General features: G+C 36.8%; 1 protein-coding gene across 1 annotated transcript; it reads left to right on the forward strand.

Annotated features, from left to right (window-relative positions):
• Positions 1-311: 311 nt before the first annotated feature.
• Positions 312-20,802, forward strand: dgat1a (diacylglycerol O-acyltransferase 1a). The gene is made up of 17 exons (XM_082185795.1): positions 312-651; positions 3,173-3,260; positions 9,963-10,003; positions 11,084-11,169; positions 11,375-11,427; positions 12,067-12,172; positions 12,544-12,672; positions 13,471-13,545; positions 14,822-14,925; positions 15,003-15,041; positions 15,127-15,168; positions 15,583-15,627; positions 17,383-17,495; positions 18,033-18,098; positions 18,261-18,348; positions 18,440-18,502; positions 19,240-20,802. The coding sequence occupies exons 1-17, from the start codon at positions 458-460 to the stop codon at positions 19,399-19,401; spliced, it is 1,494 nt and encodes a 497-aa protein (XP_082041921.1). The 5' UTR covers positions 312-457; the 3' UTR covers positions 19,402-20,802.
• The last annotated feature ends 25 nt before the right edge of the window (positions 20,803-20,827 follow it).

Raw genomic sequence — 20,827 nt, forward strand, 5'->3', positions numbered from 1 at the left:
GCTTTGACATTAAATAAGGCCAAGAAAAGAACAGATGTATAGAAACTCCAGATCCATCCAAATATGTGCATGCTCTGGATAGAGGTAAATAAACAATAAATGCAAAGAATGTACTATATCCTCGTGGGTTCTATTTCTACATCCATATGTTTTATGTTTTATCATGATAGGTTCATTTGTCACCACTGGATCAATACAAAGTCTCTCACCGCATGAGAGCAAATGTGTTTTATGATATTTGTCAAATCCTGTAGATGGCTGTAAAAACAGTGTAATCAGTGGCTTTATGGCTGAGTGAAGTATGCCATGGTGCATCAGGGTGTCACCGCGCACATTGCGCAACGTTTGCGCAGCGCGGATGGCTTGATGCGCCGCGTCCTTTTCGATTCAGCGTGATATCAAACGTGAAGAACATGAGAGGAACAATGTGTCTGTTTGTTTCACTATAATCGCGAACATGGGCGACAGAAGCGAGAGGGGTTCGGCAAAGCACAGGCGGAGAACCACGATCTCCGGAGACGCGGCGGCTCACGCGAAGCGCAGCGGCGCAACAGAGACTCTCAGCGGGCAGGTGAAGGAGAAAGAGCCGAGACATGAAACATCCGCGAGTAAACAGAAGAATCACAGCGATGCTGGAGATGACACGTTCAGGTAAAAGATGCTATTGAAGTAATATTGTTTTGACTTGATATGTACAGCGTCTGTCTATCTGGATAGCGAGAGAGATGCTTGTACAGTAACATTCACATAAACAGACATTTATTATAGGCCTATTCATACAGTATGTACATACACATAGCATATACAATTTTCGTCTTCGTTTGATATAAAGGTCTACAGAGGACCCAAAACGTATTTGGACACATTTCTGGATGTCATTACATTTTCGAATGATTAAATGATAGGCTACAGTATTAAAGTTGATGCCTTACATTTTTAAGCAAAATCAACTTGGAAGCCATTTCAACATAAATTACATTACACTGTAAAACATATTGTTGGTTTAAACGTAAAAAAGTAAGTTACCTGGTTTCCCTTAAAAATTTGAGTTAGTTGAAATTAAAAGTTTGAGTTAATACAATGAAGGAGATTGGTTACATTTTTTTAACACACACTCAAAATAGTATGTTATCTGAACCACATTAATTATCTATGTTGATTTGACAAAAGATAAAAAGTTGTGATAATTTTTTACAGTGCACACTAAAGAAAGATGAAAAAGGAGAAAAGCATAATAGCAGCCCTTTAAAGAAAAGCAGTTCTGAGAAAAGATCCAGCAGCATTTGAGTGCATTTATCATTCTAAAATGCAATGACATCCAGAAATTGTTCTGTTGTAACTGAAGTGTCCATTGACTGAGTTTTTACGACAGACTGAGGCGATGTAGAAATCAGTGATGAAACGCCCTCGAGTTTGAGCAATCTCACTCCTACAGGAAGAGAGCTCTTAATGTGTGAGAGTCAGAAAGGGTTGGTTACTAAAGTTATTAAGGTCATGTTGATCTTATCAGTGACGGTTTTATCAATAATAATTGTGACAACAGCTCAAATAATGGCTCGACCTTCACACCTTTACCTGAAGAGCTCTGTATCTTATATCCTCTTGTATCTGGGCTGGTTAGGGTTAAACTTCTATATAGAGTTCTATATTTAATTACATAGCTTTTTTTCAGAACTACCGTAGTACTTTTGCAGTATACTGTATGTATTCTGAGTATACTATAATTTAAAGATTCTGGTTGAAACACCAGGACGATTTGGCAAAAGGAGATGTTGCTGTTTGAGCATAAAAAAACTCTGCAAAGTCCCTCCAGCCGGAGTTCTTCTCTATATCAGAGTCAGTGTTTCTGAACTCCCTGGAACACATTGTAGTCTTGAGTTTCTTCCGGGAACGAACACGTCACAATATTCCTCATTTAAATAACACGCAGAATAAAGGGGCGGGGCCTGGTTCAGTTAGCTAATAGTGTGTTGAAACTGGCGGTAATGGAAAGGGGCGGGACATTTCCCCAAAACGTTCGAAGCGCTTGACCAATCACAACACACTGATCCAGCCGACCAATCAGAGCACAGTGTGCTTTTCAGAAGGAGGGGCTTCATAGAGTCAGGAACAGGCCGTTGAATTATTAGAAAATAATGCACATTTGAGGTGGTAATGCGGCCACGACGTGAAGCATATTTTCTAAGAATTCAACAGACCGGAGTCAATTATTCTGCTTACACTGTGGTTACCACGCCTCAACATCGTTCAGAAGATGTTTGTCAAAATTTTTCAGGTTTTTGTCCTTAAAACGTGTGTAGGACTAATTTCTTACGCATCCCATCCCCCTTGAGACATTGATAGCAGATTAATGCCTTTATTAATGCAGTTATTCTAGAGAGAGAGAGAGAGATTAAGCATGTGTGAAAAACCTGAATCTCTGTTTCTCAACACTGTTCGGCAGCAGCATCTCCACTAATAGCAAAACTGTAAGTTTATCTGCTTCAAGAACAGCAGCGTTATTTCCGCGCTAGTGAGAAATGTCATGTACCTTTTAAGTTGCTAGTTTAGTTTTACAGATAAAATGGCCAGAGCAGCGCTGACAACACCTTTCTGTGCGAGTGTGTGTCCGTACTGTGTGTGTGTGTGTGTATTTGAGTAGGAGAAAGTTTATTAGTTTTCAAAATAATAAAACGTAATTTTGTGGCAAAAAAACAAAAAAACATGGAAATAATTGTTCATTTTTATCCTACTGTTCACTATATTTATTTGCTTGGTCGGTGTCTTTGTGGGTTTTGGTTCTTTTGCTGTTGCAGGACCATTGAAATAACTGAAATCATGTGGTGAAGTGATTCGGACATGTAATTCGATCAAGACCAGTCTGGAACAACTTTAGCCATGCATTTCCCTGAAAACACCTTAACGTTCGTCAACCAATCAGATTCAAGCATTCAAGCATGAGAACCTGTTCTTGGAGAGCCCAAAGACAAAATCAGGACTTTGTAAAAGGGCATAATATAGATTGACACTTGATCGATATGTTATCCGTTTCAGTGGCATTCAGACATTTTCAAGTGTGGCATAAGTATCCGAATACTCTTTCAGGCTGTAGTTTGTTATGTCAGACCAGAGATGCATATGCACATTTGAATGTCATCTGCTACTGTTTGACTCATTTGGTGTGTCTCTTCAGCTGCCACAAGCTGCAGGAGTCACTGCTCAGCTCTGATAGCGGATACAGCAACTACAGAGGGATCCTCAACTGGTGTGTGGTCATGCTGGTGAGTTTACACAGACACTGGCACTCACACGCCAACTAACGTCCAAATTATGACAAAAATCATAATCACTTTAAATATATTGATTCTTATTAAAGCTACGAATGTTATTCAGTTATGAGCATTGAGTGATTTTGACTAAGTGTAAAAAAATTTTTTTTTAAAAAATTGAAGGTGCAAAGACTGAGTCAAACACCCTTTACAAATAAATAAATCAAAATCAAAAGGATGAGATGAGAGAAGAAAGAAAGACACGAACATCTTGGATGACGTGGCAGAGAGTAAATTATCAGGACATTTTAATTCTGAAGTGAACTAATTCTTTAACATGATTATCTGCTTACTGTCACTTTAAGAGCTAATGCACAGACCGAATATACTGACACGCATCCTATTCTCTCCCAGCTGCTTTTCATCACTTTACACATAACTTACAGTTTACGTGAATACACGTCAAGTGTGGGCGCACTGCTGTAAAGGAAAGGATCTCTATGGCGTTATTTTTTAGTCAAAAGTTATGAGCGTGTAAGACATGCTCACGAGCACATTATGTTATTTCACACGCGCAAAAATGAACCTTCAGCTGGCATGATAAAAGTACTCGCGCACAAATTCAACAACCGAGAGGTGTACAGGTAGCTGCGAGCGAGCGCCTGGCATACTCTCATAGGTTAACTCTGCGTGTACAGTGGAATCCTGCTCGCGCGCAGCGGGCTTCTGCTCGCGGAGTGCTGTTTTGCTCGCGCAGTGGATTTCTGCTCACGCAGTGGATTTCTGCTCCCTCGAGTCTACATGACTTTTGACAATTTGGGGGCGGAAACCAAGGAGGGCACTGACCCTCTTATGATTGGTCACTTTCATCGTAATCACACCCACAGGGAAATCCTTGTACCTTGATTGACAGCTCTCATTACAGGAAGCACGGAAGTCAAAGTATCTGACGGAGTTCAGTTAACGGAATGGCGGCGACACCTGAAGATGTAGGCGTAAGTTATATTGATATATGATGGGGGCTGTGTGTTTGACAATGCAGCAATTTAATCTGAAATTTGTTTGGAACATGTAAGTAGCTAACATAAGCTAATCAACCTTAAAGGAACACTCCGACTTTTTGGGACTTTAGCTTATTCACAGTATCCCCCAGATAGATAAGTCCATACATACCTTTTTCATTTCTGTGCGTTCTGTAAGTGTTATTTGACGCACCCACCGCTAGCCTAGCTTAGCACAAAGACTGGATGTAAATGGATAAGGTAGCGTACTAATCCCAATAAGTGACAAAATAATGCAAACATTTTCCTATTTATGTGTTGTGATCTGTATAGTCACAGCGTGTACAAATAACAAGGCTATATGAGACAGAGACCATTTTTAATCGTATAAATACTGGGAACTATATTCTCACTAGGCGTAGGAGCACAGCTACTTGGGCGGAGTGATTAGCGCAGCACACGAGACGCCCTGTTGATGGTTCCGTAAACAAAACAAACGAACTCTCTGCTCCTCACCACAGGTTGATTAGCTTATGTTAGCTACTTACATGTTCCAAACAAATTTCAGATTAAATTGCTACATTGTCAAACACACAGCCCCCCCATCATATATCAATATAACTTACGCCTACATCTTCAGGTGTCGCCGCCATTCCGTTAACTGAATGACTGAACTCCGTCAGATACTTTGACTCCGTGCTTCCTGTAATGAGAGCTGTCAATCAAGGTACAAGGATGTCCCTGTGGGTGTGATTACGATGAAAGTGACCAATCATAAGAGGGTCAGTGCCCTCCTTGGTTTCCGCCCCCAAATTGTCAAAAGTCATGTAGACTCGAGGGAGCAGAAATCCACTCCGCGAGCAAAACAGCACTCCGCGAGCAGAAGCCCGCTGCGCGCGAGCAGGATTCCACTGTACACGCAGAGTTAACCTATGAGAGTATGCCAGGCGCTCGCTTGCAGCTACCTGTACACCTCTCGGTTGTTGAATTTGTGCGCGAGTACTTTTATCATGCCAGCTGAAGGTTCATTTTTGCGCGTGTGAAATAACATAATGTGCTCGTGAGCATGTCTTACACGCTCATAACTTTTGACTAAAAAATAACGCCATAGATCTCCATCTTCTTAATTTTTCTGTTCTCATAATCACTGAAAGCCAAAAATCGAATCGAAACTACATTAAATGCACATGTCCATAAAATATCCATGTTTTTTGTCTCCAAAAAGCACCATGAATTCATACAACTTCAGTCCTCTAAAGGCATATGATGTTTATCTGAGGAACAGGTGGAAATTTAAGTCTTTATTCACTGAAAAACATATGGTTTCAGAGAATGAAACATGTAAAATAAAGGTTTTGACTTTATGCCTGGTTCAGATTACACGATTTTTTTGTCTGTTACTTGTTACGATAGTCGGATAGTCCGACCAGTAATCGCGTGCTGTCTCACACACACATACAATTCACTGACATACACGCACTCACACACACGTGCTCACTCATCCCCACGACACATACGTCAAACGGATCGTGCCAAAATCTGTCTAAAACCGTGTAATCTGAACCAGGCATCAGACTGTGTAAGATCAGTGTGTCTATGTTTAGGCCCTCGCTGTTACCTGAACATAAATAATGACACCCTGTTGGCCGGTGATGTCTTTGGTCTGATCACATCGGTTATTTCCGTCCGCTCTTCTTCTGCTGGAGTCTGTCCACCTGTTTGCCCTCAGATGATCTAGATACAACGACTCAACTCGAGAAGGAAACATCTAGTAAATCACCATGTCTTTGCCAGAATGGTGAAGACTATTCGCCCTTCATAACGGTCACACGCATCAAGTTCACTCCGGTCTTTTGTGAACTCAGTGGGATTGATTTGAGTAAGACTTTGACCTTTATCCTCGGCTCCGGTCTCAGATAATCATATGACATGCAACACAATGCCAGGCGTATTACTTATTTCTTCAGTGACTGGAGTTTAGCTGGAGATGTTGTGACAGGCTCGATTCCCTTGCGTTACCACATCAAACCCAGAGGGAGTTTACTCCTCTGCTCACTCTCTCTGTTAGTTTAACTCTCCAGAGAAGCAGCATGGCATCATCATCCAGTCGCTGTTTGAGATTTAATGCATTCATCTCATGTCCACATAGAGACTTCAGACTCGTTTGCTGAGCAACACTTGTCCATGCTTGTTTTATTGGAAATGTTATGTTAGTATTATTTATTTACTATTATTTATTATAAAATATTATAGTTTTTAAATACTTATTTCAATTAGTTGCCCGTGCATCATTTAAATGTACATTTTTTTCATCTACTAATTATGTTTTATTTCAGTATATTGTATAATATTTGTATATATTATTATAATATTAATTTATTTTTATTTCAGTTTTAGTTGTAGTAATTTTAGTACTTCATCTTAAACTTGTTTATTTCAGTTATTTGCCAGGGACACTTTTTATTTTATTTTTTGTAAAAAAAATTTTTTTTTAGGTTTAAGTTTTTAAATATTTAATATTTATATTTTATTTTAATTACCAAAAATTATTTTTAATTGATTTAGTTTTAGTCATTTTAGTTTTACTTACATTGACTAAAATTACTAAAACTAATAAAAACATTTTTGAAACAAAGCTGTATTATTATTATATATATTATATTATATTAAAACAACAATTTTTCAAAAGTTGAAGCTTACATTTGTAATGTTTGTTAAGCTTAAGTTTTTAATGTAACATTATATTTTATTACAGCTTTGTTTCAAAGATCAAAAATGTTTTTAATAGTTTTAGTAATTTTAGTATTTTTTTAAACTAAATAACTGTACAACTAAAATGACCAAAACTATTAAAAACGTCTTTGACCATTAAAACAAAGCTGTAATAAAATATAATGTTATATAAAGGTTTTTCATAAAATATTATATTTTAATGTTAATTAGCGAATGTTAATAGTTTTAGTTTTAATTAATAATAACAACACTGTTCATTGAACATGAACCTTGGCAATATCATAACATACCATAATAGCAGTTGCATACAATAAATCTCACTGGAGTTTGGAAACTGTATTGCTCAGACCTTTGTGTGTCCTAGAGTGACCTTTGACCCACTAACAGAGCCTGCCAGCCTATAAATACAGTGTCAATGACTGTGACATGTAATATGCTGAGGATGTATAAGCGAACGCCTCAGTCACACTTATGATGATCTGTCAATCAAAAGACAAGCTGTCCTTCAAGTCCAATCCAGTCTGTCAAAGTCTTAAAGTTTCTCTTCTCTGCAGTAATGAAAAGTCCAACACATCCGGGGATTACTTTAATGAACGCTCAGAAATGTCACGCGTCCTCTAAAAATAAGCATCTATTTCACCCTGAACCGCGAGGAAATGGAGCAGCATCTTCAAAGCCACGGAAAGCAAATCACAGTTCTGAAAGCAGTATTAATCCTGGCTTTGAAACGCGATTGCATTGATGTTCTCTGTGGGATTGAGATTTCACCTCGGTTATTATTTTTTTATTTTAACCATATTCCCATGCAATATCCTAAAATGCTTTGAATCCACGAATGGATAATTATGAAAGTCAAGGATAAAGGCGGCTGCTTTTGAGAGATTTCTGCTGGAGAAAATTGATGGAGCGCAACAGTGTCAAACTCTCACTGAGTTTCTCCAGAGAGAAAGCGTTTTTTATTTCAGTTATTAATTTAGTTACATCAATTATTAAATTAGTTCATTTCATCTAAAGCCAGAAATTATGTCATCGTCCAGCTCAGTTCAGTTCTCATACAGCAGCGGTGTGTGTATGTGTGTGTGTGTGTGTGTGTGTGTGTGTCATTAAATAAACTGACGTCCCACAGCCTTTAAGCATTTAGCATAGATCTATGTGCAAATCAATTAGCAATCCTCTTTGAACGAGGTCAGGGTTGAGTCTGGCAGATTTCCCAACGCAAATCTAATTAAATGGCCTTTGGAATGAGAAAGTCTGTCGTAAATCATCGCTTACAAGTGGTTCAAAGTCTTCAGGCCTTTAAGTTTGATTAAAAATTACAGCCTCCGGGTGGATTGTTTTGCTTTTAAGAAATGCAATGACCAAACAATGAATTTAGTTTTAAAAAAGCTGGTTTAACATTCAAAACAAGTTTATTTTCCGTAGTCTGTGTGGGTCCGTGACCTGTACGAGACTGATAACAGTGCAGGAACCGACAGCATGGAGACTGTGGTCAAGGGTCAGAGGTCAGATGTGTTTATCTGAGGTTGTTTATGTTGGTGTGCTGCAGACTTTGCTATTGCTATGTGACAGTTTTCAAAAACAGTATTATGGAAGATACTACATAATCATTGGAGAGAATCATGTGATCTTTCTATTTTAGAGTCATTTTATTGTGTACAAACACATGATAAACATCTTGACCGGAGTAGATTCACATACAAAATCATTTTTTGTTGTTGTAATATCCAACCAGAAATGTTTTAGCGATGCATTTCAGATTAGAAAACTATGGAAGCTTGTTTCTGCCACAGAAAAAAAGAGATGTTTGTGAGATATAAACAATTCTGACATTTTTCTCTCGATTCCGAGTTTGTAAATCACAATTCTAAATGTTTTCTCGCTATTAAAGAGTTTATAACTCGCAATTATGACTTTTTTCTAACAATTCAGAGTTTATAACTCGCAAATATGACTTTTTCTCGCAATTCTGATTTTATAACTCGCAATTATGACTTTTTCTCGCAATTCTGAGTTTATAACTCACAATTATGACTTTTTTCTCGCAATTATGACTTTTTTCTCGCAATTCCAAGTTTATTACTTGCGATTATGACTTTTATCTCGCAATTCCAAGTTTATTACTTGCATTTATAACTTTTTTCTCGCAATTCCGAGTTTATTACTTGCAATTATGACTTTTATCTCGCAATTCCAAGTTTATTACTTGCATTTATAACTTTTTTCTCGCAATTCCGAGTTTATTACTTGCAATTATGACTTTTTTCTCGCAATTCCAAGTTTATTACTTGCAATTATGAATTTTATCTCGCAATTCCAAGTTTATTACTTGCAATTATGACTTTTTTCTCGCAATTCCGAGTTTATTACTTGCAATTATGACTTTTTTCTCGCAATTCCAAGTTTATTACTTGCATTTATGACTTTTTTCTCGCAATTCCGAGTTTATTACTAGCAATTATGACTTTTTTCTCGCAATTCCGAGTTTATTACTAGCAATTATGACTTTTTTCTCGCAATTCCAAGTTTATTACTTGCAATTATGACTTTTTTCTCGCAATTCCGAGTTTATAACTCACAATTATGACTTTTTTCTCGCAATTATGACTTTTTTCTCACAATTCCGAGTTTATTACTCACAATAAAAAAATGTTCTGACAATTCTGAGTTTATAACTCGCAATTATCACTTTTTTTCCCCTCAGAATAATAGACTTGCAATTGTGAGTTATAAAGTTCGAATTGTGAGATAAGAAACAAGGTTTCATTGCAAACAAATTACATTTTCTATATAAAAACGAATACATAAAATAGACCGGGATGTGGCGAAAAGCATCTGAATCATCTTATTTTCCGTGTTAAACCTCAGATCTCATCCAGTTCTTTTGAAAGAAGAAGTGTAACTCTTGTTTTGCCTGCAGGGGTTTGATACAAATGAACCGTGTTTAAATGCATTAAATTGCTTTATTTGTTTCTGTTTCCAGGTTTTGTCCAATGCACGGCTGGTCCTGGAGAACCTTATAAAGTAAGTATATCATTAACATCATTTGTTGTCTAATTCATAATAAGTCGGCTATGGTAATTTGATTTCTCATGCTCAGTGACTCTCTAATTTCTGGCTAATGATCCAGCTGAAACATCTGAATAAGACAGATAATGACTATGCCCGGCGGGAACTAAATGCATGTCTTTTGTTTCTTGTCATTAAGCAAACACTTTCATCCAAAGCAGAATACAGTAGCGTAATCGCAGGGCCGTCCCCTGGAGAAATGGAAACTCTCCAGTTTATTGGTCGCTTCCACCAGGTGTTGAAAACATGAGCTTTGGCTTCTGGGATTTTTCAGCCCAGTCTCACTATAGAAAGATTTGTTCAAATCACTAACCAGCAAAAGTCATTTTGACACTTTCCCTAACAAACATCAGTAGCAAATTACAGTACAGTAAAAAAAAAAAAAAAAAAAAAAAAATTTAAGCTTATTATAATTTATTATATTATTAGAGCTTTAAACATTACAATATTCTATTTGACCTATAGCTGATATAAATACGATATATATATATGATATCACAATATTTAATTTAACGATAGTATAAACACATTCATAGCAATTGCTGAAATTAAGTTTATATTTATTTTACATAATATTTACTGAATTAAAAATAAATAATTAGAAAAGTAGTATTACAAAAATTAACTGAACTTGATTTTTTTTTTTTATCTGTAAAATAAACAGATTTATACTTTAGTTTGCAACTTTTTTAATTATGTAACCCATTATAGTAGTTTTCAGAAATAAAGAAATTGTTAAAAATATGCTGAATATAATATCGGCCTTGGCGATGTATCAGTCGACCACTATATACACACACAATTATTATTACATTAATTATATGAAACATTTATTCCAAACACCAGCATTAGCACCAATAGCAATACAATCAAGTTTTCTTTTTATGACAGCACTGTATGAATTTAGTTGATTAATGCTTACATGAATTTGACATATACATTAATTTGACATATACATAATGCAGCATACGTGACCCGATATGATGTCATCAAACACATTGAATAGTGAGGCTCCATTTCCCCTCCTGTCTCCAGATATGGCATTCTGGTGGATCCCATCCAGTTTGTCTCTCTCTTCCTGAAGGACCCCTACAGCTGGCCGGCTCTGTGCCTGATCATCGGTATGATGAGTGTGTGTGTGTGTGTGGTTTGTGTTGTGTTGCTTAGGGACCATCAGCAGAGACGTGCAGAGCTCATGCTGAAGACATCATTTCACACCACATTTATGCTTTCTGTCATGCATAATGTTGTATCATTAAAAATTCACGTCAATTCTTCATGCATGCTCAGTTCAATATGCCGTGTCTAATCTGTTTTCCTTTTCAGCTTCCAATGTGTTTATAATGGCAGCTTTGTACACGGAGAGAAAGCTATCCGTGGTGAGTTGCATGCTGGGAATGAACTGTGTGATTACTGAGAGGCTTACAATTATAACCAATTACACAAACCTGAATCGAGTCTCACAAACCCGACAACATGTCCAGGTCACATGTTGTAACCCACACTCACTCACACGCACACACACACACACACAGTACATACATATACACAGTACATACTATATACACAGAACACACACACACACACACACACACACACACACACACACACACACACACAAACACACACACACACACACACACACACAGTACATACATATACACAGTACATACACACACACACACACACACACACACACAGTACATACACATACACAGTACATATATACACAGAACTCACACACACACACATATGACTAAAATATTATTTTCTTGTGAAATATAAAAATAAATAAATATTTTTTCACAACATTCACATATCATTTTTCACATTTATTTATTTAAAAATGTACAATAATTATAATATATGTGTGTGATTTATATATATATATATATATATATATATATATGACCTGGAAATTTCTTCATGAGATTCACCTAAAAAAATGTGATTGTTTATTGAAACTCAAAGTTCATTTGCTGATTCATTTTAATAAAGTCATCTAATTGAACTTTTAGGGCACCATCTCAGAGGGAACCGGAACATTCCTTCATTCCATCAATCTTGCAGCACTTTTATTTTTCCCAGCCGTCACCGTTCTCCGCGTGACCTCTATGACCCCAGGTATCACACACGCCGTCCACGCTCCCTCTACTGACACCTTTAACCGGCAGTCGTATTACGACACGGTTGTTTTTAACTGGAAAACTATGCTTTTTGATTTTAGTCATTTGTTTCCTTCGTCTTTAATCTGATCTTCATTATCTATGCAATATCAAGATGTATATTATTCAATTTAATGACAGAAAATGAGTCATGGATTTTGTTCTTAACAAATGGACTGATTAATCGGCATTGTTGAAATATATCAGTCTGACAGTAATCATTACTAACCACAATCTATCACTACATTTAGCATCTATTTACTGTGCTCTTTATTATGTCTTCTTGCGTGTTAATTCTCCACTCTTGCATGTTGTGTGTGTGTTTTGCAGTGGGTGGTGTTGTGGCGTTGGGCGTCTTCACCGTTCTCTTCCTGAAGCTTTACTCCTACAGAGACGTCAACAAATGGTGCCGAGAAATCAGACACGCCAAAGCCCGAACCCTGTCTCGCTCTCACTCCTGTGAGTCAGACAACGACATCTTCATCAGATCACACACAAACCACATCTTCATCAGATCACACACAAACCACATCTTCATCAGAACACACACAAACCACATCTTCATCAGAACACACACAAACCAGATCTTCATCAGAACACACACAAACCACATCTTCATCAGAACACACACAAACCAGATCTTCATCAGAACACACACAAACCACATCTTCATCAGAACACACACACCTGACAGCAAGCACATCCCCATCAGCTCATGCTTTCTGAAACACACACTCTATGCATGATGTGCAACTGCTGTGTTCGGAAGTGTGTCACTGAATGAATCCTAATGCAATGCAAGTATAGCATGCATTAGAGTTAGCATTGGCTTTAGCAGGGAATTTATCACTATCTGTATGAATGCATTGTTTTGATTTGCATTATAGTTTGCAAAATTAAAAAATCAGTGGCAGGTTTTACTGAAACACACTATGCATAAATGCAAACACTAGATACGCAATAGAAATGTGTCAATGCACGAATCCTAATGCAATGCAAGTATAGAATGCATTAGAGTTAACATTGGCTTTAGCAATGAATTTATCAGTATTCATACGAATGCATTGTTTGGGTTTGCATTGAAGTTTCACCAAAACTTCAAACTAACCTTCAAATGCTGTCAAGCCAACATTCAAAAAGGTCTTTCAGTGTCAGCATGATCAGTGAGTCCAGTCATTGGGTTTGTGTTGTTTTTGGTCTCTTGGCGGAGAATATCTGAACGTATTGTGTGTGTTAATGTTCAACTTTCTCCTGTAGGTCCGTCTGTGCACAAAGCCAACGGCACAACCGGACACACACACGTGACCTATCCGGGTAACCTCACGCACAGAGGTCAGTCTCTTCAGTCATTACATAACCTGAACCTGATGGAGAGTTTAAAGCGTAACTCTCGCCAAAATGCAACCTGGGAAATGCCCGCCGGCATTTTGTCAGTCAAAAATAGTCGATCTCCGAATGCAACGTAACAGGGAGGAGAGTAAAGATGGAAAGCTTCATATAAATTCACGGATAATTAGTTGTTTTGTCGTTAGTGAAAATCAAAATTGACCTTGTATTTGAAAAATGATCCTCATATAAGAAGCAATACTAAAATTCAGAGTCAGTTCATTCACATTCGCATGCCGGCGGCCGGAAACAACAACAGATACAGTGAGTTGTTCAAAATCTTTCTTTTTAGTAAACTCTGTGTACACAAACACTGTTCTCAATGCTGGAGTTCATGTGTAGAGCCTCTGGTGACACTTCCAGCAAAGTTTCATGTTGTGTCGAGCCGCCTTAGTGTTTTAAAAATAGTGATTTTGATGCTATCATAGTCGTGCCTCAAGCACTCCCATTCACAAGGCAATTTGACCGAAAACGAAAATATGGTCAAACTTAAAAGTGGCGTTTCCATCCTAATTATGCTTTTACACGAAGGTTTGCCTCGGGTAGATTCACAAAAAGACCCTAGGTTGCATTTTGCCGAGAGTTACGCTTTAATAACTCTCAGTTATGGAGGAATTGCTTGTTTCCCGCTGCAGAATAACAAAATAAAAAAGGCAATTGAGAGTTTATACTTATCTCACAATTCTGAGAAAAAAGTCTGAAATGTGAGATATAAACTTACGGAGCCCCACACATGGCATGCAGGAACAAATATATATAATTAACAATTCGTTCCCACGACTTACTAATATGTCAGCTTGTTTTACTTAATTGTGGCAAAATCCATTCCCTTGTTTTTGTTCAATCAAAAGTACTGTACAACGTGGCCATGATTTATTAAAACGAGACAAATTATTATATCATACACACAATTTACTTAAAATGAGGGACGGAATTAGTAAAACATGGAATTAGTAAAACATGGCCACGATTTAGTAAAACAAGGGAACGAATTAGTAAAACATGGTCACTCACGATTTACTAAAACAAGAGAACTAATTTGTTGCCATGATAGATAGATATTTTAGTTCGCATGTCATGTGCCGGGCTCCACATTAACTTGAAATTGCGAGAAAATTGTGAGATCACAGTTCGCTTTTTTTCTTTATTTCATGGCAAAAACAAATTTCCAGGAATTTCAGTTCATTTGTAATGAAAATGGACATTATTTATTTATTTACAGACATTTATTATTTCATTTTCGTCCCAACTCTGTGTTACGAGCTGAATTTCCCGCGGTCTCCACGGATACGGAAACGTTTCTTACTGCGCCGTCTTCTTGAGATGGTGAGATCAAGCTTATGACAGCAGAAGCAAACCGGAGAACCTCTTGAATTTCATGCATGTTTCTTTCTTTCTTGCAGCTGTTTTTAATGCAGCTAATAGTTGGATTAATACAGCAGGTATGCAAAGAATTCGTCAGAAAATCAGGGTGATTTGTATAATGACCTGATGATTTTAATGACTCTTTGTTTTGTCTTCTGATAGTGGATGGTTCCGACGATTCAGAACTCAATGAAACCCTTTCAGGTAGAATCTGAATTTAATGTTTTAACCCTGTAAAGCCTGACATATGAAATGTCAGAAACATGTCATTTTTTGAAATGTAACCTTTAGGCCTTATATAAAAGAAAAAAAGTTTAAGAGATACTTGCATATAGCGAGAATATGGAGCTCATACTCACGAACACTTTATTCAGAGGCCCAAACTGAGTATAAATTTGCAATTTTGAGCAGATTGTGATATTTATATGGCCAAAAAGTAAGATGAAATTATGATACAGTAGCTTGTAATGTAAATCAATGAGATATTTATAACAGTATACTGTAGCAGATACATAAAATGCATATTAATATCAGTTATCACTCTTTAGCATGTAGTCTTTATCTATTTATCATTTTTATCTACTTATTAATCATATGAGTATCTTTCTCTTTTAACAGGACATGGATTTCACTAGAATAGTTGAACGTCTGCTGAAACTTGCTGTAAGTGTGGTGAGAAACAGACGCAAACACAGACAGATGCTGTTGATGTCATGGATGATGCTGTTGCTATGACTTCTGTTGCTAGTGCTTTTGCAGGTGCTATATATATATATATATTAGGGGTGGAGCCGAACCCGAATACGGTATTCGGAAAGCACAAATAATGTGTTTTTTACGAATACTTATTTCGAACAAATACTTTTAAAAATATTTGTATTCGGGAACAAGAAAAACTTTATATCAAAAAGCTACGTTTCCTCATGAGACATGGCGACCGGCGGTGCTGCTGATGTGGTGGCTGAAATATTTTGGATTAGGCTAATGTCACGTTGTCATAAGGGGTAGTTCACATAGCGCGTTTTTTGCGCGTGCAGATTTCAAATGTAGGCGCGCGGCAAGCGCGCTGCATAGCAACGACAGACGCCACGGGAGGGCAAGCGCTTGTGGAAAGGAGAAAGCGTGCGAACTGCGCTCTTCATGATTACGAAGTATCAGCAAAGAATTAATTGATTTCTAGCCCTTGCATTAGCTTTAGATATATTTATGGAGATGAGAAATGAAATAAAAAAGCCGTCATTTTGTCATTAATATCAGTCCGTCAGAAAAGCAGTTCTAGGCTTATTCTTGGCTGGATAACTCTTAGCAGGTTTAAAAAGCTCTTTTAAAATTAAATATGAATGCAGTTTTGGATTAAATATAAGTACAGTCAAGTCAAATAAAACATGTTTTATCTCCTGTTTGGTAACACTACAATAAGATACCATTCATTAACATTACTTAATGCGCATCTAACATCAACACATTGAGTGAACAATATATTTTTACAACATTAATGTTTGTGAATGTTATTTAATACAAACACTTGATTGGTCATGTTTGTTCACTTCATTCATTGTGCATTAAATAATGTTAACATAAATAATGTTAACTTTTGATTTTAAAAATGTATTTTTAAATGAACCCCAAGGAGAATAATTGCGACAGTATATAGCCTAACTATTGTTTATTGTTAGGTCATTTTATCTATTGTTATCTAACAAATGTAATATTAATGTAGTGTTTTTAATACTACAGTTTCCATCTTTGTAACCGTGATATAAACTTTAATATATGTAAATTTAATCTAAATTAAGCTTTACCGAAATTGTTACCGAGAACCGTGGATGTTCACAGGTATTGGTACCGAATACTGAAATTTTGGCACCGTGACAACACTAGTAGCTCTGTTAGCTTGGTAATTTAGACAATATGCTGTTGACAGAGTAACATTAACGTAGGTAATGGCTGTTATGTTATTTTCTTTTCAATGACGTTCCTTGTTACATGTTCATTGCTGGATTTATGGAAAAACATCAACCAATATTGCATATCCATAATTATTATAATTGATATATAATTAAAGAATACTTACACTATAACGTAAATTAGAAGTGTAACGCAAAAAAATGGATTTTTACACCTATTTTGAAATTTACTCGAATACAAATACAAATACAAATACTTTTCCTCTCTCAACAAATACAAATACAGATACAAATACCGGCTGCTTTGCACACCCCTAATATATATACAGTTTGGCAAAAAATATTTGACTGCAGAACACCACAATTGACCAATCAGAATCAAGAATTCCATGCGGCTTGAATTTTGCACGACAACGGCTGCTGTTGCTATTGTTGATGTCATGTTTGTGGCCCCTCCTCCTCAGAGTGTCTAATGGCACAAGCCCCGCCCCTTCTCCCTGTCCCTCTACAGGTGCCCAATCATTTTATCTGGCTCATCTTTTTCTATTGGTATTTCCACTCCTCTATGAACTTCATAGCTGAGCTCATGCAGTTCGGAGATCGCGAGTTTTACCGAGACTGGTGGTGAGTGGCTTCCTCCATCCAGAGCTGGTTTACTCTTATCATGCTTAAGTATGTTTTACATTTACATCAAATTTACATCAAAAACTCATTTAAGTTAAGGCCTGTTCACACCAAAGTTGATAACAATACCTATAATGTTAAATAACCCTTCTATGAGAATTGCAAGTAACTGTAACGATAGCAATGATATTGTTGGAATCACTTTCAGAACTATTTTTTTCTAGCTGATGAAGGATAAAAATACTAACAGCCAATCAGATTCCATTCTGCTTTAAAGAGCTCAAGCATTTAAAGCGGCTGATGAAAAAACTTCAGCATGTGATTAGAATAAACAGAACAATATCATCCGCTTGTGTAGATGCTAATGTAGTTATCGTAATAGTTATATTTATAATGAATGGGCTTGCATTACTTTTGGTGTTACTGGTATTATCATTGAATGCTTGGATGCATCACATTACAGAAGTAAAATAGCTTGCGGATGTCATTTCACAGAAAGTTTTCACATTTTGTGAATACTGAGCTTTATATTCGCAGGAACTCTGAAACGATTCCCTACTTCTGGTCGAATTGGAACATTCCTGTTCACAAGTGGTGCCTACGGTGAGACGGGATCATCAGTTAATATGATTGGATCTGTCTGTTATTTGTGCACCAGAGGCGGTTTTCTTGCTCTCCCTTTGCATTTATATCATGACAAAAATCAGTTCTGAGGAAAGTTTGTGGTATCTGTTCATTGGTTTTTCATTCTCTGTTTCCCTTCAGACACTTTTATAAGCCCATGTTGATGAGAGGCATTAATAGGCTACCGGCTCAGGTCGCCGTGTTCTTCCTGTCTGCATTTTTCCATGAGGTTTCACTGCACACTTGTATTGCTACAGTTTACAGTCATGTTTTTTCCTGTGTATTAATAGTCCTGACAATGTTTTGTTTAATTTTGCCAGTATTTAGTGAGCGTTCCTCTAAAGATGTTTCGGCTCTGGGCGTTCCTGGGTATGATGTTACAGGTCAGTCTTAAATACCACATTATGCTTGTTAAACTCATCTTTTACTTAATCACATTGAAACTGTTTTCGGTATTTTTGGCACTGTTTTAGATCTATTTAGATCTTGTTTGACCAGACGCAGACAGTTTGTTGCTTTAGGGGAATACAGGTCTGATATTGGACCAGTAACTACTGGCATCCCCCAAGGCTCAATCTTAGGACCCTTTTACTTTATACTTATTTCCACTTGGCCAACTCTAGTTATTAAGTATCATTTTTATGCTTTTGACACAAATATATACATTCATTGTAAACACAGTCAAAGTGAGGCTGTCTCATTGCTCACTAAATGTACAGTAGTCAACATTTGAAGTGGATCAAAACCTTTCATCAAAGTTATACATGAATTTTGAACAATACCCGTTCTTGTCTTAGGACAACTTTTTTGATCCACTTCAAATGTTGAATACTGTATTTCTGAGATAAAATCATGGATGGCAAATCATTTTCTTTGCTTTTTCTTTTCTTTTCTTTTTTCTTCCAGTTAAATTTAGAGTTGATATTAAAGTTCTTATGCTCGCATACAAAGCACTTCACAAACCGGCTCCGGACTATTTATCTTAGCTTTTAACAACATATATATATTTCCCAAACCGTAACCGACGCTCCTTTCAAGGCACTATAGAAAATAACGTTTTATTATGAACATCAAAGAAAATGGAGCCGTTTCTCATTTCACATTCTACTTCCTGTTTCAGATCCCACTCGCCTATTTCGTTGGCCGATTCTTGAGAGGAAACTATGGGAACGCAGCCGTGTGGATGTCGCTGATCATCGGCCAGCCGACCGCCGTTCTGATGTACGTCCACGACTATTACGTGCTGCATTATGGGAGCGCGTCAGAGGGCGTCGCGGTATGACGCAGCCATTTCTGCAATAACCGAGATGTTGAATGTAAAAAACAATGCATATATTTTTCGAAGGGACATTTTTAACAGACTTCAGCCCAAATCAAATGTGATTATTAGTCAGAAGGCACGTGGAAGGTGAGCAGACATGTTTTATCACGTGCAATGCAACCAAGTCAAACACTGCCGAGCCAAAGCAGCACGTCATCGCAATGCCTTCTCACTAATGTTTCGTACTTGACATTTTCCTACTGATAAATTCAAAGAGACACAAAATCAAAAGTGCCAAAAATATGGTGGTGTCTTTATTTTTCCCAATGCATTTCAGATGGACACTCATTTGTATCTGCAATTCAAGTGTAGTGTTTTTTACTATTTGTGCTGTTGCTTTAGTGTGTGATTGATTGAATCTGTGAGCCTATGCACTTTATTAAAAAATGCATGACGTTTGTGAACCTTTTAAAGGTAAAGATTGTAACTGCTTTAATGTTGATTTCAATACTTGCTGTCAATTTTAGTTTCCATAATGATACATGAATGTGTAAAATGGTTAAAGCCAAAAAATTTTGTGCCATTTTAATTGCCTGGAAAATTATTTCACTGGGATTTAAAGTTTATCTGCTCTGTTCATTAGGGGCCAAGCACCAATGGGGTCGAGACATCGAGATTTCAGTTTCCGTCCGGCATGATTTTCATTGTAACTTTGGAAATCCATGGCCTTAAGTCATTACTCTGCTCTCTTTAGATTCCTTAAAACAATACCCATCTTTCCAAGGTCATGTACAGTACAGTACGTTGCATGTCTGTTATTCTGTTAATTTTATCACTTTTTCAAACAAATTTGCATCAAATAGTCTTGGATTTGTTTTATTACCAAACCAATTGTAAGTAACATGTCAAAGGACACAAAGTAAGAAGTGAGGATGTTTTTTTTGCCGATTATTTTCTTCAAACTGAGTACCAGATCTTGCCCTGCTGGTCAATTATTGTAAATGATTTATATATTTGTTATTTGTCCACTGCTGCGGTGCTTGGTCCCATTATTAATGATTGCAGGTGTTTTTTGTGTGTGTTTTTTTCTGGTGTAAAATCTGTTTTGATGGACACTTTCTAACAACATCATCTTTTTATGTCATAGACAAGAATTTATTGATAACACTTTTAGATTCATAATTGACCATGGTTATAACACTTGAGATGTGAATTGACTTTATCACATTGAAACTGCTGCAATAAGGTGTGAGAACAGATTTGTTTGAAGAGCAGTTTTTGGATTAAGTTTAAAGTACCTTTTTACAAAACATTTGAGAGATTTTTCCTGTGAAAGCCAAAGTTTGTACCTGAAGACACGTGATGTTTTTCCTTGTGCGCTTGTGGCAGCTCATGTTCCAGTTGAATAAATCTTTTAAAACACTAGCAAATAATCAAACGGACCTCA

Source organism: Leuciscus leuciscus (genome assembly GCF_965113295.1).
Source record: "Leuciscus leuciscus genome assembly, chromosome: 12".
Classification (NCBI taxonomy): domain Eukaryota; kingdom Metazoa; phylum Chordata; class Actinopteri; order Cypriniformes; family Leuciscidae; genus Leuciscus; species Leuciscus leuciscus.

What these genes read in the sequence shown, in the direction of transcription:
- dgat1a (XM_082185795.1), top strand. Translation starts at nt 458, where the DNA reads ATGGGCGACAGAAGCGAGAGGGGTTCGGCAAAGCACAGGCGGAGAACC. An exon ending in ACTGGTGTGTGGTCATGCTG is followed by an intron (nt 3,261 to 9,962) that starts GTGAGTTTACAC and finishes TTCTGTTTCCAG; the next exon opens with GTTTTGTCCAATGCACGGCT. An exon ending in CGTGACCTCTATGACCCCAG is followed by an intron (nt 12,173 to 12,543) that starts GTATCACACACG and finishes TGTGTTTTGCAG; the next exon opens with TGGGTGGTGTTGTGGCGTTG.